The sequence below is a fragment of the Grammomys surdaster genome, unplaced genomic scaffold (genome assembly GCF_004785775.1).
Source record: "Grammomys surdaster isolate TR1022 unplaced genomic scaffold, NIH_TR_1.0 273, whole genome shotgun sequence".
In the NCBI taxonomy this organism is placed as follows: Eukaryota; Metazoa; Chordata; class Mammalia; order Rodentia; family Muridae; genus Grammomys; species Grammomys surdaster.
Window position 1 is genome coordinate 2,973,289 of NW_021604714.1, and position 22,751 is coordinate 2,996,039.

The 22,751-nt window shown below is 51.6% G+C and overlaps 1 protein-coding gene across 5 annotated transcripts in view; it reads right to left on the reverse strand.

The window, feature by feature from the left end:
- Positions 1–22,751, reverse strand: part of Col13a1 (collagen type XIII alpha 1 chain) — a 140,139-nt gene that overhangs the window by 9,261 nt on the left and 108,127 nt on the right. For 2 of the 5 annotated variants that reach the window (XM_028776897.1, XM_028776895.1), the window contains 17 exons: positions 22,514–22,600; positions 21,929–21,982; positions 20,280–20,324; positions 19,907–19,975; positions 18,685–18,708; positions 16,433–16,495; positions 15,492–15,536; positions 15,088–15,231; positions 14,470–14,568; positions 12,367–12,411; positions 9,678–9,719; positions 8,870–8,896; positions 8,421–8,501; positions 5,510–5,545; positions 3,293–3,346; positions 2,275–2,328; positions 1,335–1,370 (listed from right to left, as the gene is read on the reverse strand). In XM_028776897.1, the coding sequence (XP_028632730.1) occupies positions 1,335–1,370; positions 2,275–2,328; positions 3,293–3,346; positions 5,510–5,545; positions 8,421–8,501; positions 8,870–8,896; positions 9,678–9,719; positions 12,367–12,411; positions 14,470–14,568; positions 15,088–15,231; positions 15,492–15,536; positions 16,433–16,495; positions 18,685–18,708; positions 19,907–19,975; positions 20,280–20,324; positions 21,929–21,982; positions 22,514–22,600 (1,005 nt within the window). The remainder of the gene's footprint in view (positions 1–1,334; positions 1,371–2,274; positions 2,329–3,292; positions 3,347–5,509; positions 5,546–8,420; positions 8,502–8,869; positions 8,897–9,677; positions 9,720–12,366; positions 12,412–14,469; positions 14,569–15,087; positions 15,232–15,491; positions 15,537–16,432; positions 16,496–18,684; positions 18,709–19,906; positions 19,976–20,279; positions 20,325–21,928; positions 21,983–22,513; positions 22,601–22,751) is intronic. The other 3 variants (XM_028776896.1, XM_028776894.1, XM_028776893.1) reach the window with 3 other exon arrangements.

Below are 22,751 nucleotides of genomic sequence, written 5' to 3' on the forward strand. Positions count from 1 at the left end.
GTTTGAAAAATGTGAACTGAGTGTAGTAAACAGAGCTAGAATTCATTAGGAAGTTTTGGAAATTAGGAGTTAGGAAGGTCTGTATACCAGTGAAGAAACGGAACGATCAGGTTTGGTAGACTCAGAGACCAGCCACACAGCTGAGAGTGGGTCAGTTCGTTATAGTAGACTTCACTCAGTCCCGCCATTGACAGTTTGGTAGGGTGGCCCTGCCTCCTCTCACTTGTTCGTAGGCTTTAGGGGACAAGTTGGCTTGTTTTGGGGTGGCTGCCAGTGAGGAGGCTTTAGGGGTTTAGAAGTGCCCAGTAATACTTCTTAAATCAAGAAGGATGGATTTAATTGCGGCCAGAGAGAAGCATACGGATTCTGATGTCTTCTGTTCCTGCAGCGTGTTCTGACCACTGCCACACGGCCCTTTCATACGGTCCTTCATGTCGAGGTGACCGCTAGCCATAAAATTATTTTTGTTTCTCCCCCTTTCGTTTGCTACTGTTGAGAATCATGTGAGTATGTATTTTCTGTTGATCCGAGATGACCCCTCTGAAAGGGTCATGTGACCTCCAAACCGGCTCAGCCCACAGGTTGAGAACCATTACCTAAGGCGTGTGCATTGCACACAGACAGGCATTGGAGGAGGTGATGGAAAGGGCTATCTCTTGGCCAGATGTAGTTAGATTATTGCTGCTGGACCCAAATGGCCATGATCATTACACGCCTACGGTGCTAGGGACACTTAATGCATTCTTCTAAGGACCACAGGAGCCAAGGGGAGGAGGGAGGATTTGGAGGGTGCAGTCCATTCTGTTCCCTGCCAAGTCTCCAAAAGAAGCAGCAGCTGGGATACACTCTCTCTCTCTCTCTCTCTTTTTTTTTTTTTTAAAGGGCTTGGCTGGCTGTTCTCAGAGCTGGAATTTATTTTCCCAGTCGCCAGTGGCCTGGAATGCCTGACAAATCTCAGTTTCAGGAGGGCAAAGATGAGGTGACAATAGATCTAAAAATATCACTAAGGGGCCGGTTATCAGGGCAACGTAGAGCCGGCTGGACAAGAGGCTCCTGTTACTGGATGACCGTGCTAATCTGATGGCTGCCGAGGGATTCATTCGGCCATCGCTGGTAACGAGGAGAAATACTGGCTTCAACCGCAGTGCTGGGCCTCAGGCTCCCTGCATGTATGGCATGGAGCCCCTCGCTAGAAAGCCTTTCAATTTAGGATGATTTATAGGGAAAGACTATTTGTCCTGTTAGGTCAGGAGTCTCCAACTGATCATTCCGTCCCATCATGAAGACATTAGTAACCAGATCCAGAGTGCAAGCGAGCGAGGGCTCAGACTTACCCGGTTTCCTTTGTCCCCGGGTGGTCCATGTAAACCCTGCGTTAAATCAGAGAAAGGAAGACGTGTTAATGAGGGAACATGAAAACGGCCGTACGGTCCTTCCTTTAATGTCGCTGACGAGCTTCAGTTCAGTGGAGATGGGTTTCATTACTCCCATTTTACAGAAGGGCAGGAGAAGCCAATACAGCAAGGAATTTGACCAAGAGGCACACTGGATTGATGAGCAAACCCATGGTTCTCATTTTCTTACACTGCATGTAGCCCATGTCCTGCCTGGTAGCTGTGTTCTTCTGGGAACTATTCATGGGGTGAGGGGTGAGTTTTATGCTGTGTTCAGGGGTGGGCATGGGCTACTCTGGGATGCATGGCTATCTCGCCAGGCCCTGGATTCACGGTGCCTTCGAGCATCTTTTAAGGTACAGAATACCCTACGGGAATAAGTGTTAAGCGTGGACTGGTACAGATACACTTATTCAGTCACTCTACACATGAACCTTGGGTGGATGGGAAAAAAAATCCAGGCTCCGTGAGACAGCTGCTTGGCTTCTGTAACAAAGCTACAGGCAAATGCACTGCAGATGGAAAACCAAGCTCAGGCTTCAAGGCCAGAACCTCCTTTCTGGGTTGTGGGGGATCTGGATCTGAGGCTGTCTATCCTGGATGGCAGAAGTGGAGGCATAGCCACTTGGGACCCCACTGCACAGCACACGGGCTACGGTGGAAGGTTCCAGATGTGCTGTTACACATGTGATGGTCCCTGTGATGAGCATGTGTCCCCTGCAATGCCCCTCAGGAACTTCTAGCTCATCCCTAGTTAGTTCTGGGTAGCGTCTCCTTCAGCCCCACGTATGGGTTCCAGAATGTGGGCTGTGTGCTTTGATTCTGCTTCTAGAGAGAGGGATGGAGGGGAAGCAGGGTGTTCTAGTTCCTGTAGACTCACAGGCAGCCCAGCTGCTCCCGTTGGTCCCGTCATCCCTGGGTCGCCTTTGCTGCCCTGAAAGAGAGAAAGATGCCCTGTGAGCCCTGCCCGCCATGTTGATTCCCTTCCCACTTTCTATTCCCTATGGGAAAATGGAAAATCTCTGTGGACCCTTGCAGGAGCCCTAGGGAACTGAAGTGTGTGAGAGGCACAGTGTGGTCTAAGGGTCCTTCTGTTGGCCTGTACAGCCTGCTTCCTCACAGGACTAGGCAGCACGAGAAGACCAGACAGTGGGCCCAGAGATAGCAAGAGAAGAGCTTTGATTTCTTCTCTGAAGCCCGTGTCGTCATCCTGGAGTGGCTATCCTGGTTTTCCCCGGGGGACCTGTGATCTCAGAGAGGCTCTCGATCTCTGTAGAAGCCACCCGCTTCCCCACCACAAGCCTCTCTTGGGATAGCAGAGGGCAGAGGGAGGAGGTGTGGACAGCCAGAGAATGGTCACAGATGCTCGGTGGGGGTGGATCAGCGTGGAGCCTCACTAGGGATGACTGATCCTGCTGGGTGTGGGGGAACCTGGCTGGCAGAGGGGAACAGAATCCTCCCATACCGGGCTGATTCCTGCTTCATCCTCTTACCCACCCATTCTGTGAGGGGGTGCGGTCGGACTTCCAATACCCTGTGACTTGGCCATGGCTACTCAACACTAATGGTGAGAACTCTGCCCAACACCCTGACTTTCTGACTTATGGGTGTCCTCTGGGGACATTCTAAATCCCCTTCTGTTCCATACTGTTTCTTTAAATGAGCATCACAGACCTGTATCCTTGAGTGACACCTTGCCAAGCAAGGAGAGGGAGCTTTTCCATCTCACCTAAGCCTCCATCTCCCCAAGGGGGTTCCTCTCCTCCAGGCTGCTATGAGGGCAACCATGAGTGAAGGAGAGGAGGACCCCGAGGCTGTGTCCCAGGCACAAGGGATCAGCAAGCCTGGTGTAATCCCCCCTCCTGGTTTCCCAAGCTCCCAGTTCACAGAACACTCACCCTTTCGCCCTTTGGTCCAGCTGGGCCTGGAACCCCGATTGGTCCTGGAGTACCCTGAGGAGGTGGAAGAAAGCAGAGGTAAAGGGCCATTTGCTTGGGGAGGCCCCAAGAGTCCCACCCAGATGGGATGCACCACTGAAGATGTGCAAAGCCTGAGCCCCGGTTTTCAGGATTGGCAAAGCCAGGCTTCGTTCAAGGAGGCCGTTTGCCTGGGCCAGGATCCATTTTGGATTTAGGGACCTTGAAGAAGAGTTCCTTCCCCATCCTCAGAGCCAGATACATCGCAGCCGAGCCTGCCAAGGCTGAAACCAGAAGAATGGTAGCTTAGTTTGCCACCAACAAGCACTGGAGAGGGAGGTGACCCCATCCCAGGAGTGGGGGGACTTAGGGCCGGCACCCCCTTGCTGTCACAGCTCCACATGCAGCGGGAGGGTCTTCATGCCACAGAGACTGCCGCAGAGACACATTTAGAGGCAGGCGTGAGAGGGCCATCCAGCACCCCTCCCCCAACCCACTGCAGACCCCACAGGTTCCCAGGCTTGAGGGACAGGGTCATGAGTTAGTATCCTCCAATGTCAGAGCCACACTGGCCTTCAGAGAGTAGGAGCAGGTTCTGTCCTAACTTGAGGGTCCCAGGGAGCTGGGAGGCGCTGTGGTACGCTGGTGTTTACTTGGGAGGCAGAGCTGGGCTTGCTACAGACTCAGCAAGCATTTCTCCCAGGCTCCCATCTGCACATCCAAACTAGACCAAACCTCTATTTCCCAGCCTCCTGTCTATTGGCCTGTCAGTATTTACATGTCTCTACTCGGATCAGACTGTGGGGCTGGGCCTACGGGATGCTGTCTGGTACTCTGAGCATGGCTGGGGATAACAGGACATTAGTATATGGGAAAATGCAGATTATTGTCACAGAAAACAAACAGAGCCAGGAGAGGTTCTTTGTGTCCTCTGTGCAGTGAAGAGGAAGAGAATAGAATTGGGACCACAGTGGCAGCTCACTCAGAGCAGGCCTTGGGCAGGCTCCCGGCCTCCACTGCCCAGACTCCTCAGACCTGAAAGGCCTCCACAGACTGACCCGGGCTTCGGTTCCCCTCTGTAAGTCTAGAAGATCAACTAAGGAATCTGTCTCAAGGCCTCCATGGATAAAAATGCAAATGCTGGACGTGACCTCCAGTGACGGTCAGGACAGGCTGCTCCGTGGCTTGCTCTTACCAGGAGACAGAACTGGCATTCGGTAAGATGATGCTCTGCACTGTCACCTGGGCGTTCTCCTGCTTCTGAGAGTTCTAGGCCCCGTCCCACAACCTGTCTGAATTTCTTCTCTCCCATGTGGCACTTCAGGAAGCTAATAATCGCCTTGACTCCTGGGTAATGGACCTTAGAACCAGTCATCAAGACATAGCTGATTGGCTACAAGGAGCCAGGCATACAGCCCTGGCATGGCTTCCAAGCTGGGAAATCCTGTGCCCTGACCCCAGAACCAATGCTGGCAACTCCACAGGGTGTTCGGTGCAGGTAAAGTGGAGGGGCGTTTCCTGTGGCCCTTCAGGGATTTGCGATAGCGAGAACTCTTGTCTGGAATCAGGAGGGGCAGAGTAATAGAGGGTCTGGGTGTCTTTCAGCTGCTCTGTCATGGACCCTTTATTGTGCTTCCAGGGTGGCATGGATGCCACCCACTGTGAAAGATGTGGTTCAAACACACCCACAGGACACTGAGCTGATACAGGCTCCTACATGTGGCTCCCAACTGACCCTTCTATGCTCCGCGCAAACACTCTGGGAAGGGTGACTCCATATGACTGGGAGGCTCACAGGCAGACAGGAGATGGACAGACGTCACAGTATGACAACAGTACAGCGTGAAGGTCACACACAGACACTTGTGTTTGCCAGGGACACATCTTGGCTCAAGCCCCAGGGTAGGGTTCCCAGGCTGGTCTCAGTATCAGGGTCACTGTTGCTAGAGTGACTTTTACTGCCCCGTGCTTGGCATGTCCTGGGGTCCCTGAGTGCTCATCCGTGGTGGCCGCCAAGATGGCTGAAAGGGCATTTCTGATGTGGACATAGAGGGGACTCTAAGGCTGGACAAAACACAGTCCCTATCACTGCAGGGGTCGGGGTGGGGAGCGAACAAGGCCACAGCAGGATAGACAAGAGGAGTCATAGGCCGGACAGGGATGGGGTAGGGGGTGGGGCGATAGAGTAATGACACTCACCGGTGGCCCAGGCCTGCCGTCCAAACCTGAAGCTCCCTGGACGAAGGGCACAGTTTGACCAAAAGAAAGGGATGGGAGGGGAGGAGAAAAAGGAGACAATGGGGGAGGGGAGGTGAGTAAAGCGGTGACTCCAGACAGACACAAATGCCATAAACAACAACGGGTGAGGACAGTGGGTGTGTTTACACGGAGACGGAAAGGAACACGGAGACACCGAGGGCTGTGGTTGGCTGCTGAGTTGGCGTGAACCACAGAGGACAGATGCTCTGACTCTCCACAGCTCCTGTCCCCTTCTGTCCCTTCACCTCACAAGAACCGCCCTTCCCAGGGTGCTTCAGTGCTCCAGGAAGGGGGCGCAGAAAGGGATTCCTGGAGTGGAATCCAGAGCTATGTTCCCTCCTGCACAGAGGGGCTCCTGGAGGGGTGCTATCTTTTGCACCCCTATAGAGATAGGCCATTCTGTACCTTATAAGCCTTAGGAGTAATTGGAATTGCTTGTGTATGTGTGTGTGTGTGTGTGTGTGTGTATACAATTGACAGGAGTTGGTTCTCTCCTACCATGTGGGTTCCAGAAACTGAACTCGGGTTTGTAGGCTCAGCAGCAAGTACTTCTTACCCACTTACCCCTCTCGCTGACCCCAGCACTAGCTCTAAACCCTAGTAGAAGTGGACTCAGTTCTGCTCCATCTGGGCAGGCAGAACTAGCCCTCGAATGATGATACTGACCACGCTTGACATTTCGCTGGCAGTTTACAGTTCACACACAAACTTAGTCCACTCGCATGTGTCCTCTGACCAACAGAGAGAGGCTTAGAAGCTAGCAGGAGGTCTACAGCTGCCAATCTGTGACATACTCAGCCTGCGTGCCCTGTGGCCTCCCCATTCCCTGCTGACCAATGAAGCACTTGGTGGCAATGGGGACTTTTTTCCTAGTGCTAGGCTCTAAAGTGGCCTCTGGGGTTGGCAGCAGAGTACACCTAGCCAGCAAGCATGGACCTCTTGAAAACTGCTTCCAACTGAGACTCAGAAACCAGCCTCAGGGTTGGGTAGGTGAGGGGAGAGACCGGAAGACGGAGTGCCTGGCGCTCATCCTTGGGAAAGGGTATTATTAGGTAGGATGCGGCTCCAGGGCTCAGGTGACCTTGTTCGCAGCGTTGAGACCACAGATTTGGGAACTGACTTTGACCCCAAAACTAGAGCTGAGGGGCTGAACTCTGCACTCATGCCGTCTCTCCTGGGGTTCTGTTCACAATACAGATGCCCATGCTGGCTCAGTTGCATAACTCTCCAAGAGTAGGGGGCCCAGGTCAAGGCACGTTTGGAAAGCTCCCAGCAGGCTCCACAGTGTACTGGCTAAATGGGTTAGGGGAGGGGCATGTCGGCAGGACAGGCCTGGAGATGAGGCTGCTACCTGCTACCACATAGATGCTGACACCCAGGTGCAGCCTAGAAGCAGCCTGGAGCTGAACAGCCGTGGGTTTTGTAGATACAATGTTGCTACCAAATGCGCTTGAGGGGTTTGAGTCAGGGGGCATGGACCAAAGCACTCTCACCCTTGGTGAGCCACTGGCATCAATACCCACCCAGGAGATGGGGCAACTGCCTATAAAATGCCAGGCATCCAGCTGAAAAGATTCAAACTTGCTGGGCTCTTCTCCCCTCCAAGGTATAAGGTCTCCTAAGCTAAGAGATTGCTTCCCCTGGGAAGGGTTAGGTGATCTCCAGGGTACCACAATCACTGCCAATCTCAACTGCTTCCCATAAAGGCCTCATGAACTGCCTTCTAGGAATCCGCTTATGGTTTTTTGTTCGTTTTGTAGGTTTTGCTGGGTTACTTGCCTGGGTATCTCTAACTGAAGCCTCTCATATTTATTGGGGTTGTTGGCGCCATGAAGGTGCACAATAGGTGACCTGTGGTTGAAGGGGTCGGGAAGGTGCTTCCGTGTGTACTTAAGTCATTCCAGACAACGGCTTCTGATGTGGGAAAACATCTGCTAAAGCCATCACTTTTCCGTGGTCTGTCGAGCAAGTCAGCTCCTCAGCGCTTCCTACGCTCGCCGGCACCCGTGAGAGAGAAACTGTCCCTTTGGCCTTGGCTGTGTGTTTGCTGTGACCGTATTGGTTTCCCATGGTTCCTCTGCTGTTTACAGCTGCCTGGGGTTAGGGACTGGCCTGAAGCTGGAGACAGAGGAAGCGGCCCCTGTAGTTTCAATGGATGAGCAACCTTCAGGCTCAGTCTGACCACTAACCATCTGTGGCCTCAAGTGACTGCCAGCAAATGAGAAGATGGTTTGTTTGCTGATGAGAGCTACCAGGCCACCGGGAGGATGCAACGGAGACTCAGTCAGCTATACCTCTAGACAAGCAGAAGCTTGGAAGCAGCCCTCAGATGCTGATGAGGGGGCCTCCGGCTCTGGAAGGGTCAGAGCACAGGGCTGTGGGAGGAGCTTCAGCCTGCCAGGACCACAGGGCTGACTCTGAACATGCCTGAGTGCTGTGACTCCCATGAGAACAGAGCTAAGGTCTCCCATGGGGTTATTCAGGGGACATAGGGGAGAGGAGACTAGCTATTGCCCACCTTCATGGCACCAACAACCTCAAGTCTTCTCTGCTTACCCCCTCAGAGCACATCTTTATGGTTTCAAGTCAGACACCAGCAGGCCTTGCGGCTGGCCTCAGGCCTTTCTGGTTATTGGTCAGATTGTTCCTCAGGTGTGGATTCTACCTCAGTTAGCTTCACATGGTTGTAGCACTAAAACTAGGCTTGGGCAAGACACTGTGGACCTGAACTCCTTCCCCACTATGAAAGGAAGAACCCAGCACATGGGAATGCTCAGAACTTTAGGTGCAGAGTGGTGTCCTCCCTGTTTCTTCTCCCTGCTCAGCAGACTAGTGGTTCCAAGGTACTTACAGGCAATCCCAGAGGCCCCCGGTCTCCTTTTTCTCCCTGGGAGCCCTTCTCTCCTTTACTGCCATCTAGGCCTGCTTCTCCCTGCATGGAAAAGGCGTTCGGAGGAGTCAGTGAAGGGGTCTGTTGCCGACAGCCGTCTTTTGCCCTGGGGTCTTGAAGGCTAGGGGTGGCCGTCCTGCCATGCTTAGGGTGAGGGAAGGGTCTGGAGAGGTGGGGCAAGAGTCTGATCATTTGTATGCAAGCCACTCCAGGAATTCAAGAGGCAGATGGGGAACTTCACATCCCAAAGCAAGTTAGGTGTCAGTAGTAGATGTCAGAGGGACTATTGGACTTCACTCTGTCCTGAAGGCCTAGCTGCACCTATGGGGTGGTGCCATTTAGGGAGAAGGATCAGCTAGGTCTCAGAAGTGTGTCCCACCCACAATATCTGTCACATGACCTTTCCTTACCTTTGGTCCAGGAACACCTTGGAGGCCCTGTGTTTGGGATCAGAACAAGGAACATTAGAATGGCATGTGTAGGTGACCACAGACGAACAAGGGTCGGGAATGTGGAGTCTCAGCTCTTGAGGGGGTAGAAGGGAATGTGGGCGTGGTTTAAGCTTGGACTTCCTGGGGTGGAGTCAGAACCATCTGCCCAGCCAGGGGTTGTTACAAAATCCCTCTGAGTCTCATGAAGGGAAGAGGAGAGAGGTATCAGTGAGAACGGAACTATGCAAAGCACTTAGTATGTGAGACATGGAACGTTCATTAAATGGTGTCCACTTTCAGTATCACTGCTAGTACAGTGGATGACCCAGAATGTAAGAGGCATCATGGACCATGAAGAGACGCAGACCAACACCCGCTCATTCCAGCTGTCTGGGGCCTTCTGTTCGCATCCAATTGGAAAAGTTTTAATGGGCCACTTTCTTTAAAAAGCATCCTCTTGGTAACAGGAGGAAGGAGGAAGGGGTAAGGACAACCATCTGATAGAAAGGGTTAAATAAATGTTGAGCAGAGCGCACGACAGAGCAAGCCTGTGGCTTCCATGCCAGTCAACCAGGCAGTGTCCGGGATCCTTGGTGTGTCACCTACTGGGATGACATGTTTACAGTGAGAGGGATGAGGTATGGGGGGGATTTTCTGGAAGTGAAAATCTCTCTGGGGTGGGAGTATGGGGGGGGGAGGATGAGGTTGATCTGAGTGACTGCCAAGGAAGGGGACACTGTCGGTCCAACCACAAAGGCTGAAAAGCTACAGAGTCCTTGACACTTACCGGAGGTCCTGGAGGACCCTCTGGCCCTGGCGGCCCAGGAACCTGGAAGCCAAAGGGAAGTTGTGTTATGCTCTGTTAAGGTCCTGGTCCAGCTAAGGTCACAGGAGGAGATTTGCCACCGAAGATCAGGACAGTACACACCCTATAGGAGACTTAGGACAGGAACTCAGGGCAAACTGTTGGCATCCCACAGTGCTGAGCAGAAAACATTTTCAGGAAATGTTTCTAGATCACCTACTCCTCCAGGTTGCCCTGGAACACCACTTAGCTAGCACTGGATTTGTGCCATGCACCCCCTGCTGTCTTCAACTCTGGCCTCTCAGCATTCATCTGTTGCCTGGACCCAGCAGACATGCGAGTTTGAGATCCTTGGCTTAAGGGAGCTGAGACTGGTTATCTGAAGCCAGAGGAGGCTGAGATGTCCCTGAAGAATATTCTTTAAGACTAGCTCTGCCCCAGGTTTGTAATGGATAGGCTAGTGATGGTTGTATTTCCTTTGAGGGCAGGTACAGCAAAAGGGATTTAGGTCGAGTAAGAAAACACCAATGTCCCTTGGACTGTGGTGGTTCTGCTCCATGTGATCTCCTTGTAGAGAACACAGTCTTTGTTCTCAGTGAGGGCTTATTCCCTTGGGTTGGCCTGGGACCGTACTGTGGAAGGTTAATAAGTTAACTGATATGAGAAGAGTCAGCCCACTGTGGGCAGCGCCATTCCCTAAGCTGGGGAACCTGAACTGCATGGGTAGAGAAAGGAAGCTGAGTGAGTGAGTGAGCATTGCCCTCTGCTCTTGACTATGAATGTGATGTGACTGGCGGATTCAGGTTACCGCCGCCCTGACTTCCCTGCATCTGTGGACAAAGCCTGGAATTGGGAGTTAAATGGAACCAACTATCTTTTCCCCAAGTTTTTGGTTTTGTTTTTGTTTTTTTGGTAGGGGGTCAGGGTATTTTTAATCACAGCAACAGAAATGAAACTAGGGCATTTGGACTGGGGCTGTAGCTTAGTGGTAGAGCACTGGGCTAGCATGCATGAAAGCTCTAGATTTTCTCTCCAGCAGAACTCACACATGCATGATACACGCACACACACATACTGTTCTTATTATAAATAAATAAGGTACAGTTCTGATCGTAAGGGCGCATATAGAAATCCACACTCCACTGAACATGGTGATGCCCTAGGGAGACAGGCAGATCTCTGTGAGTTCAAGGCCAGCCTGAGCCACATAGTGAGACTGTGTTTCCGAACAAAGCAAGAAAAACAAACAGTGCCAAAAGTACTAAAGTACTTTTGTTTGGTTGGTTTTTTTGTTTTGTTTTGAGACAGAGTTTCTCTGTGTAACAGCCCTGCCTGTCCGGCTGTCTTAGAACTGGCTTTGTTTGTAGACCAGGCTGGCCTCGAACTGACAGAGATCCACCTGCCTCTGCTCTGGAGTGCTGGGATTAAAGGCATGTGCCACCACATCCAGCTTATGAGAACTGCTATTTTAATGTGTTTTAAACATCTATATACTCTCCCATAGTCCATTTTACCTATCTAGCAACTTAAAATGTTTAAAATTAACACAGACTTTGTTTATAAATGAAAGAGAAAAGGAGGAAAAGCAATGTATTTCTGTCATATTTAATTGAGAGGACTGCTTATATTTTTTTTGCCTGGTTTCCTCCTAGCTTTTTGGACATCTCAGCTACTGCTGAATCCAGTTACGTACTTACAAGAATACATAAATATAATTTGATTTTCTAGCCTTTTCTGGTTGATGTAAAACTGATTTTTCTATTTTTGGGTGTGTTCCTCTGTGAGCCCCCTTCCTCGAGGAAACACTGGCCGCTCTGCAGGAGAGCAGCCGCCTACTTGGAGAGGGCTGAAAGCCGCTCTTGGCATGAGAAAGGCCCTCAGCCATGGACAAAGCTATTACTACTAGCTTATTAGCCTAAGGATTTTTATCCCTTCCTTCTTGTTAGGGACACTGTCTGTTTCCAATTTGGACTTGAAATACTTCTGGGAGGAACATTTGTGTGTCTAATGCTTTTCCAGAATCTAGGATCAGCTCTTCAGGGTGCAACACATTCTTAATAAGCAACAGTGGTAGCATACAATTAAGTCCGTTTTACTTGATTCAGCCGGGGCTGGTGACATTAAAGGGTGACGGGCCAGGAGAGCTCATGGGGGACTACGAAACTTGGTGGTCCCTTGCTTTGCTCTCCGGTGGATACCGGACTGCCCAGGCCTTCTCACCAAACATCCTCCCTTCCCATGTCCAAGATCTCTGTTGCTTCCCCTGTGTAAATATACATAGGGCTATCCATCTTCTGCACAGCCCATGTCCATAGCAACTTCCTGTTCCTCAATCTTCTCCCCTTCCCGCAGTGTCTCTCAAAGAACCCTGCCTCTTGGGATAGCGTACCCCCGACACTTCATGACAAAGTCCTACATGTCTATTCAGAACTTGCCCAGTGTCGACCTCTGTGGCTTGGGCCAGGCAATTGTATTTATCTTCCTGTGTCTATTGTAGCCCCAGGATGTTCTCTGAGTCCTGCAGAAACTGCGTGACCCTGGGGCTTGGAACCCGAAGGCTGCCCAGTTTCTGGCTTTCGCCAGTCATAGATGCTAAGCAACTCGGAGAAAAATTGGTATTTCTACTGATGCCCTTGTCAGACAAGCACACAGAAGAGCTGGGTTGACCTACCTCTGCTCCCGGGTCACCTTTCTCCCCAGCTTCTCCTTTCTCTCCCTGTGGGGACAAAACCATCCCACTGTGAGAGCTGGTAGCCAGGAGGTTGGCCACAGATTCACCCTCATATCTGTGACAAGCTACAAGGTACTGCACTGCTCCTGGAGAGGCTACCTAGGTAGCCAGCCTGCAGGACAGCAGACTAAGATGGCCGTGGGACAACTGTCTTCGCAGATCTCAGGCTCTGGTGTGTGTGGGGGTTAGTACTGTGGGTCTTGTGGCTGACAGGCTGCAGGGTGGTACTGTGACTTGTTTCTCAGTCTCGAAAGGGACTTTGTGGCATCATGATGCCTGCTACTCCTGTGACTGTTACACATCATCACATGCATGTGTTATACATAGGAAAATATAACACACGCTAAGACTTGTGGATATACACATACGTAGACACATGCATGCACATGGCTCTGTCTTGCTAGTTCTAGACACTAGAAAGGCCCTTTCTTTAAGAAGTAAGCTAATATGAGGTGAACTGTCCCTTGTAGGGAGGGCCTTGTGTCAGACTGTAGGTGCTTGGGAACTTGGTCCTACTATGGCATGTGGTTTGGGAGAGGATCATGGGCTCCAGTAAGAACACAGATGACCACTGATTTGACTGAGGCCTTAGGAGACCCTGGTTGGGGACCCCACCTATGGCAGGCTCCTGAGCCACAGAACATACAGTGATAAAGGTGGGCCATCTTAAGCTGCTGTTGTGAAGGTTTATGGTATACTGCTAGAACGTGAGTATAGCTCAGATCTCACAGCCTGGGGGGTGGGGACAGTGGTGGAGGTGGATAAGGAAGAGACCACACCCAACCCAGAGGCTCAGCTTTCATCTGGAAAGTAGGCACATGCAAAGGCTATGTACCACCAACTGGCTTGAGCCAGCTGGGTAGATAGTCTACTATCGGGGGTCTACTGAGTCATGCATCTGACCTCTGAGGTTCTTTTTTATTTTTTGTGTTTGTATGTGTGGGTATGTTGGTGTGGGGGTGTGCTTGTGTGTAGGGGTGGTTTGTATGTTGGTGTGTGGATGTGTTTGTGTGGGGGTGTTTGGTGTATTTTTGTGTGAGTGTGTTTGTGTGGGGGTGGTTTTTTTTGTTAGTTTTCTTTTTTTTTTTTTTTTTTTTTTTTTGGTTTTTCGAGACAGGGTTTCTCTGTGTAGCCCTAGCTGTCCTGAACTCACTCTGTAGACCAGGCTGGCCTCGAACTCAGAAATCCGCCTGCCTCTGCCTCCCAAGTGCTGGGATTAAAGGCGTGCGTCACCACTGCCCGGCTGTGGGTGTGTTTTTATAGGGGTATATTGTGAGGATGTGTTTGCTGAGTGTGTTGGTGTGTGGATGTGGTTGGTGTGTTTTTGTAGGTGTATGTTGGTGTGAGGGTATGTTTGTGTGTGTGGGTGTGTTGGTGTGGGAGTGGCTGGTATGTTGATGTGAGGGTGTGTTTGTGTGTATGGGTGTGTTGGTGTGTAGGCATAGGCATGTTGGTGTGTGGGAGGTTGGTGTGTTTCTGTATGGGTGTTGTTTCTGTGTTGGTGTCTTTCTGTACAGGTGTTGTTTCTGTGGGGGTGTGTTTGTGTGTGCGGGTATGCTGGTATGTGTGGGCATGTTGGTGTGTTTCTGTGTGTGTGTGTGTTGGTGTGGGTAGAGGCAGGATGTCAACCTCAAGTGTTCCCCAGCTGCTTGCCTCGTTTGATTGCTCTTTCCCCATTTTTGGGACCTGGGGCTCAGTGCTGTGGCTAGGCTGGCTGAACTGCACACCCCTTGAGGAAATGTGTCCCTCTGTGGCATGCATGCCTGTCTCTTTCTAGGTCTAAGGGGGGTGGAATTCCAAGTCTGAGTCCATCCCTCCAGCTAAGTAGCACCTGGAGATAGAAGCCACCACACTGTGTACTGAAGAGAGTAGAGCTCTGGGCCCAATCAGGAGCCCAGGGCAGATGACAGTCCTAGGTAAGTGTAAACCTGGTATGGTGCTGGCTACTCTTAGGCTGTTGGCCCCAGTGAGGAGCCCCTTGTCCCGGGGCTCTCGTCTGCGGCTGCCCACGGACACCCTTGACACCCGGTCCTCTCGCCTTACTGTGAATCCCGGAAGCCCGATGGGCCCAGGCAATCCTGTCGCTCCAGGTCTCCCTTCGTCACCTGGTTCTCCTTTCTCCCCAGTTGGGCCATCTAGACCCTATAGATCGACAAAGAGCTCTGTCAGTGAAGCTCCTAGTCAGCATACTGAGAAAATGTGCCACCTATGGCATGCATACATGCTCAACTCCCTTCCTCCAAGGGTGAGTATCCGAGGGTGGTGCCATTTCACAGACGGCACTACTGAGGCTCAGGGAAAACTCCTCAGCTAAGTCAGCAGCCTAGCTGGAAAGGGCAAGGAGTTCTTTCCATTCATGCAAACTCCTCTAATGTAGGGCTTCCACATGCTTCTGAAGAGGCAGGCTCACAGTCCCACCTGTGGCTTTCCCACAGGCCATGAGAAACTGAGGCCCTGCAAGGCACAGTGACTTTCCCAAGGACACAGATGAGGTCTCCTGAGTGGGGACACTATAGGATACCAGCCCTAATAAGGTGAGCAGCATGGCAGGTAGCTGCAAGCGACTCTTGGTTCTCTGAACTCTGGAGCAGCTGGCGGCATGCAGAGGCTGGGTTGGGATGGAGGTGGTGCATGCAGGATGCCAGACACCCAGACACTTACCGGCGGGCCTGCTTGTCCTGTCTCTCCTTTCTCCCCTGGACTTCCTGGGGGCCCGACCTCTCCCTTCATTCCTGGAGGCCCATCCTTTCCTGGGGGTCCTTGAGGACCAGCGGGCCCCATATCTCCTGGCTTTCCTCGAGGCCCCTATAGAAACATCAGTGGTACTTCTTAGGGATAGTAATGGAAAAAAGAGGAGGGAAGGAGATCAGAAAAAGCTTGGTGGTCCAAGGACTGGGCTCACTGGTACTGGATGAAAGCTGATACAGATATCCCCAGGCTGGCTCTGCCAGGGTACAGCTGGAACCCCTCTTCCTGGCCCTGCTGGGCCTGCTCCTTAGCCTTCCTGCCCAGCTCCCAGGGTGAGAACCCCTTGCAGAATCCTTGCTGTAGACACTGTTGCTTACCTTGTCCCCATCATGTCCTGGAGGGCCTGGCAGTCCAATCTCCCCCTGCAGCAGCGGCAACAGAAATGGTTTAGAACAGAGACACCAACGCCCACTTCCTTGGTACCCTGCCCCCAGGGCTTCTGGAAGGCACGCCTTTGGTTGCCTTGGTGTCATGGATGAGGATCTCAAAGTAAAGTGGTGAGGGGAGCCAAGCATCATGTGACCATGTCTTAGCCATGGTCTCAACATGGCATCTCTGAGAGCATTACACATCCCATTGCTCCTGGTCATCTTAGCCCAACCATCCTGTCCTCACTGCCTACACAGGGCTCCTATCCACTTTACAGCAATCTCACAACCTTCCTCAATTACATCAGGAGTGGAGTGGGCAAGGGTGTGGAAACAGAGGCTTCCAGTTCTGCTGGATGTGTCTGGAATGATTTTCTAGAGAAGGATACCTGGAGGAGAGCAAGCTCTCAGAGGCAGAGGGCAGAGGGGAAAACACAAGGTTTCTTCTAAGAAAAGCAGAGGAAAGGGTGGGCGGAGGATTAAGATAATGGCAAAGGCACAGAGTGAGGCCGTTCAGAGTGGGAAAGGTGTAACCTGGTCTGGTGGCTGTGACCAGGGGTATGTTCCAGATCTCACTGTATCTGAGGGATTCGCTGAAGCACAAGACCCAAGTCTAACTACTGGGGAATTATGGGAGTGCTTAAGGCTGGGAGTAAGAGGTCTGGAGTGGGGGGATGGGCCTAAGGTACAGAGAGGAATGACTGGCAGGCGAATGTGATGGTCCTGGGAAGATGAGGGGCCGTAGAATATGGAGAGCCAGCCCTAGGGTTATGTGCTCAGAATGTCTCATCCTTTCAGCATCTTAAACACCTTACGCTGTCCGTGCTCCCGCCCAACAGTCCCCTGCAGGCACTTCCCCAGTTCCCACCCTCCATTGGGGCAAGTTTTACCCTTTGGCCTGGAGTCCCTGGAGGTCCGGGCGGGCCTGTTTGTCCAGGAAGACCAGGAGGCCCCTAAAAAAGGAAAGGAAGAACTTCCTAGCAAGAGAAGTGGCTGTCACCAGAGGGCTGTATGTGGGGCTGGTTTACAGGGGTCAGTCACTTTCAAACAGAATTTCCTCAGTTGTGTGTGTGTGGTGTGCATGTGTATGTCTGAATGATAAGGTCCCATACAGTCTAGACCAGCCTTGAACTCATTATATAGTTGAGGCTGGTTTTGAACTTCTGATCCTACTGCCTGTACCTCCTGAGTACTGGGGCTCCATATGTGCACCAACATGCCTGCTTTTATGTGGTACTGGAGATTAACCTAGGGTTCTGTGCATAGTAGATGAGATTTCAGCCAACTGTACTATATCCCATAAGCCTCTGGGGTCTTGACAAAGCAAATAACATGCAAATAGACGAGCACTGGGGTGTTGGGTTGTAGCTAGGGGTACAGAGAGCTCTTTGCCAAACAGCTTTTTCTCTAGGAGTACAGAGAGAGAATGTGACTTTTCCTGGCAGGTTAGAGTCAACAACATAAGTATCAGTAAGGGTCGAATTGTCTACATGATGGCATTCCAATAAGCAGGGGAAAGTACCAGTTCTGACCCAGGCAATGACAGGAACAATTATTAGGCACATTATGTTGTGGAAAGAAACCAGAGTTACATGCCTACACTGTAATTCCATTCTGTGAAACTATAGAAAACACAAGTCTGCTTTACACTGACAGAAAGCCATTTATGGTGTGTGTAAGATGGGTGAGTGCAAGACAACTCTCATGGCTCCTGGGGAATTTTCTGTGGCTCTTGAGTGACACTACACATTGAAATTGGTACATTTTCCTGTAAGCTACCTCAGAAAATATGCTACTTCCGGGTAACTTTTTCTTTCTAACAGCTGCTGTGTCCACTGTGGTGGGGGATGGGTGTCTGGGTGGGTGCATGTGTATAAGCCTAGGTGTCTTTGCTAGGTGGGTTGTTTTGTTTTGTTGTTGTTGTTGAGACAGGGTCTCTCATTGGCCTGGAGTCCATCAAGTAGGCTAGGCTGACTGGCCAGAAACCCTCAGGGTTTCTCAAACTAACAGGAAAGCTTGTCTCCTCCTCCCCAGAGCTGGGAATATGAGGTCATTCTTAAGTTTATGCCACCATGTCTGACTTCAAAAAAAGGTGTGTGTGTGTGTGTGTGTGTGTGTGTGTGTACTTCTGCATGCACACAAGCTACAGCATTAATGTAGAGAGACAACTTTATGGAATTTCTTCCCCTCCCCCCATAGTTCCATGGATGAAATTCAGGTCACCAGGTTTGCCCAGTAAGCACCTTTCCCTCCTGAGCTATCTCCTTGGCCCAACACTTGGGCTCTGGTGATCAAACTTGGATCCTCATTTTCAAAAGTCCAGCAAGCACATTACTGACAGCTGTGGGGACCTCACCCTGATGGCCCTTTAAATATCACATATTTTAATGTTTCCAAATGAAGTCCATTGGTTCCAGAACCTTGTGGTTTATACCAGTGTCCAGGGATGAGATGTCCCTGGAAATAGTTTATTTTTTGAGACAAGGTCTTGTAGGTGGCTCTAGCTGGGCCAGAACTCACTACATAGACTAGATTGGCCTTGAACTTGGGGTGACCCTCCTACTTCTGCCTCCTGACTTTCCTGCCTCTGCCTTATGAGTGCCTTATGAGGACTATGGATGTGAGCCACTTGTGTGTCATCCTGCTGTGTACAGGTCCCCAATATTATAGGAAGTGAGACTCCCTCCAAACCAGAACTTTAGGATCCCTTTGCCCTTCACTGTGGAGGCTGAAGTTGGAAACAGTTGTTGTAACTACAAATGTTTTCTTCGTGTTTGTCACTGGTCAGCACATGTGCAGAACCCAGCATGGAATTCCAGGGTTTTTCCAGGAACAGATACTGAGATTGCATAGACAGCTGTTACCCATTTTTTTTTCAGAAGTGGGGGGGCTGGCTGTGCCTCTGGAGATTCTGTAACTACAACCCGGAGATCATGTTGTGCTCCAGTGAGCCTTGGTAGATGGGCTGTCACCGCAGATAGCTCCAATACAGAGACATGCGGCTCCTGCCCCTACTCAGGCTTGGAGGCCCCTCTGCCTGGCATGGCTCAGGAGCTCAACACAGGCCTTCCAGAGGTCAGAACTCTAGATTGTGCTCTCCACGCCCAGTGCCTGAGGGAAACCAGGGAGGGGGGCGACTTACCATCAAGGCCAGCGTCCTGATCTCCTGAAAACAACAATACAGTACAATTAGCTGGAGAGCTACAGTCTCCAGCTGCCAGGTCCCCTCTGCAGTGATGTCCCTCTGGAGGGGTGGAGTGGAGGAAGACCCTCCCAGATGCACTCTGTGGCTCTCAGCCCTATGTCACTCCCACACCACCCAAAGGTTTGCACCTGGATGAGGTCACACCAAAGCTGGATGCTGTCAGGCTACTCTTGTCAGCCTAGACCTGCGTACTGTGGTGTGCAACTTCTTAGCCACAGGCAGAAGGACACAGCACCCCTTCTCTTCCTTGGCACTAAGGGGGCTTCCCCTTTTCTTTCTTTTTCTCCCAGAAGCCAGAGAACCCTGCTCAGCAGGCAGATGACCCCTTGGCTCTAACAGAGACTCCCACACTCCACACAGCTTCACACACTTGGATGGTTTGAAGGAGCAACTCCCAATCTGGTGTGGTTTTGCCCTCAAGGGGAACTCTGGAACTGCCTGGCAGGCCTCACTAAGAACAGGGTGCTGCCAGCCTAGAGGTCTGTGACGTTGCTAGAAAAATCCTTCAGGGGCTGGAGAGGTGGCTCAGTGGTTAAGAGCACTGACTGCTCTTACAGAGGTCTTGAGTTCAATTCCCAGCAACCACATGGAGGCTCACAACCATCTGTAATGGGATCTGATGCCCTCTTCTGGTGTGTCTGAAGACAGCTACAGTGTACTCATATACATTAAATAAATAATATTTAAAAAAGAAAAAAAGAAAAAAATCCTTCAGAACATGGGGTGGCCTCATGGCCACCACCATGATCCAAATGACTTGTGCCCAAGGTCGAGGCACCTGTTTAAAAGATGAGGGCTCGTAGTCTGAGACAGGAGAAACTGACAGAAAGCTGACACCTTTCAGGGAGGCAGCTCCTACCAGGTGAAGGGGGGTGCCCAGGAGTGGCGTGTCCCCAGAGCCTTGATAAGTGGCACTTTGTGAAAACCAGGGTACTTCCAATGGCACTTGACTTAGCTAGAGCCCCACGTATTAACCAGATGGGACAAGACATCGAGCCACTTGATGCCAAATAATGGGACCATTTGCCTGGAAGCTCCACAGAGGCTAATAGAAAGCAAGGGGGATAGTCTTTGTCTGGAAGTTTAACTAGAAGCGGTAAAGGCTGAGGTCCAGCGGAACCTGCAGATCTCCAGCCTCCAGAGTAGAGAGCCCACTCACCTGAAGTGCCTCGTTGATGCTCCCATTATAATCCACCAACTCTCCCTTGCCGGGTTCACCCTTGGAACCCTAGAAAGCAGAGAAGGTCTCAGCCAGAGCCTGGGACAGGAGGGGCCTGAGGACCCGAAGCCCATGGTGGCGGTACCAGTACCTGCCAGGACACGGAGTAGCAGAGCATCTAGGGCTATTCGTCAAGATGCTCAAGGCTTTGCAGACCAAATGGGACTAGCCAGGCTCAGAGATGGTGGAGTCCAATCACCATGGCCATGCAGACATCCCTCCTAGGGTCCAGCCCGCCCTTCCCTTCCCACCCCTCTAAGAGCTCAGAGTCAAGCCCCTTCATGCTACAACTCCAGGTGGGAGATGAACGTACCTTGGGGCCAGCGGGTCCCTGTTCCCCAGCTGCTCCTGGCTGTCCCTGTTGCATTGATAACAGTGAAATGGGTTGGTAAGAGTGGATACAAAAACACCCAGTGTCTTTGGGGGATCTATACTCTAAGGGCCATAGAGAGGCCAAGGGGCTTATTTATCTTGGCTCAAGCCACCAGAACAAATTTTCCTGCTGGTTTCGGTGCCAGTGCCTCTCCCTTCCAGAAACATCCCTAACACCTGCCCTCACTCTCCTTCCTCTGAGTTTGAGATCCTTGGGGTTCTTTCTACTCCTTTTACACTTAATGTTGTCCCTTCTTTTCTACTGCGTTAGTTGTTGGTGACTCCTGTCTGTCCCCTTGGCCACCTTTCCCCAGTTCCCCAAACCAGTCTCATCCTTGGTAGTAGGGATCTAGCCCTTGGTTCGTCTGATTCCCGTTCTGTACCGCCAGCAGGGCTCACTGCCTGCTGTTCAGTGATGGCCACAGGCAGCCCATGTGGTCCTTTCAGGAACCACTCTCCCTGGGTCAAAAGGGAGCACAGGGTGCAACCTAGAGGTCAAGGGTGTCAGGAGGGAGCAGCTAGAGGGTGGGCCAGGGGCTGGAGTGGAAACAGGTTAGTGGCATCATCAATCAAAGTACAAACCACACATCTTAGTTTTCTGGGATAATGTGAACTCTGAAGACAAAACACCACATTGTGATGGCTATTCCCAGAGCCACCTTGACTGTATCTGGAATGAACTACACTCCAGAAACGAAGAGCACATCTTGAGGCTGGAAGACATGGGCTTTTGATCCAGATCTTGAGGAATGTGGCCTTGAAAAGCTTAGGTCCAGGCATGGTGGTACATGCTTTAATCCCGGGAGATAGAGGTAAGCAGATCTCCGAGTTCAAGGCCAGCCTGGGACAGAGCAAGTTCCAACTAAAGAACAGCTTAGGTTCAGGCATGTGGTACACACCTTTAATCTGGGCCTTTCCTTCTGCTGGAGGCCCACATAAGGACAATGGTACAAGGAAGATTCACTCTTCTCTGCCTGCTTGCACTTACTTCCCGGCACATCTGTTGGAACCTACTTCTTCAGGATTCTGGCTTATGCAGAAGACCAGCTGAAACACCCAGCCTTGTGGGAGTAAGCAACTACTAGATTCTTAGACTTCCCCTTCACAGCTGACTGTCGTTGGGTTAGTTGGACTACAGACTGTCCTTTCAATAATCTCCTTTCATATACAGAGATATTCAGAAGTTCTGTGACTCTAGAGAACCCCGACTCATACACGAAGTCAAAGAGGAAGGGAAACTGAATGCTCTGTCAGCCTGACTCAGATGACCCTGCCGCTGTCCCTCCGAGGATCTGCCCTGGGGCCCTCCCACCTCAGGAGTTTGGTTATCATGTGCCTGTGTTGGAGGTAGAGGCGGAAGGGAGTTCTCTGTCTAGATCTGTGGTGTGGGAAGCTTCTAGAAGCCAGCTAAGTGTCCCAGTCTCCAAACAGGCTTTTCATGCCCACTGTCTCTGAACGCAGGAAGTGTAGCTGGCTAGCCTGGGGTCAGCTCTGGGGTCCAGTCAGACTAGGGATGGTTGGCTTTCTGAGCTCTGTTTAAACACCCAAGGTCACTGTCATCCTGCTGCTCCTGACTGTGGGGGATTTTACCTTGTCTCCTTGCTGTCCTGGGGGCCCAGCCTGGCCATCGACACCAGCTTCTCCCTGGGAAGAAGAGAGATGAGGTGAAGGCACAGAGAGCAGCCTGGTCAGCTGCTATAGAGCCAGGAGTTCATTGGCAAGACATCTATACCAGGTCCTGCCTGCCCGGGCACCAGAAGAGGACACAGGCCCTGGGAATTGGGGGAAGAGAGTCCCCAGGAGTCCAGGACAGGATGTGCAGAGAGAAGAATGAAGGTAATGGTCAACCTGGCACTTCCTTGGTGGTCCTGGAAGGTGGACCAGAGTTTCTAACTCTCCTTCCCATGGTGGCCAGGCATCCCTACATCCCCCTTGAGACCCAAGCTGTGGCAACCTCATGACCTATGACCCCAGGCCCAGGGGGCAGCATGGAGTGGTGGTGCTGCTGCTACGGTTGTCTCTGGCCACTCCGCAGCCCCTGCTGGGTTAGGTTGGAGCTGTTTCTCTAGGATGCTGGGAAGGCAGAAACACACTTAGCCCCTTGTTTTCCTGGTGCTATCTGTGCCTCTTTGGGGCTCCATAGGTCTCTTGATGCAGATGCCAGCAAAAACTCACCTTTGGCCCAGGGGGTCCAGGAAGCCCTGGGGGGCCAGGCTCTCCCTTGCCTCCTCCAATGGCATTGCCGGCATCACCTTTTTCTCCCTGGGGATGGAAAGTAGAGTTCTATCACTGGCTTCCCAAACTGGGAGAGCTGGTTGATTGACTCCCGTCCAAGGAAGCAGAGCAGCAGTCAGGATGCAGTCCTGAGACCAGGCTGACCACAGAAAGGCCACTGAGAAACTGGGGGTGTTTC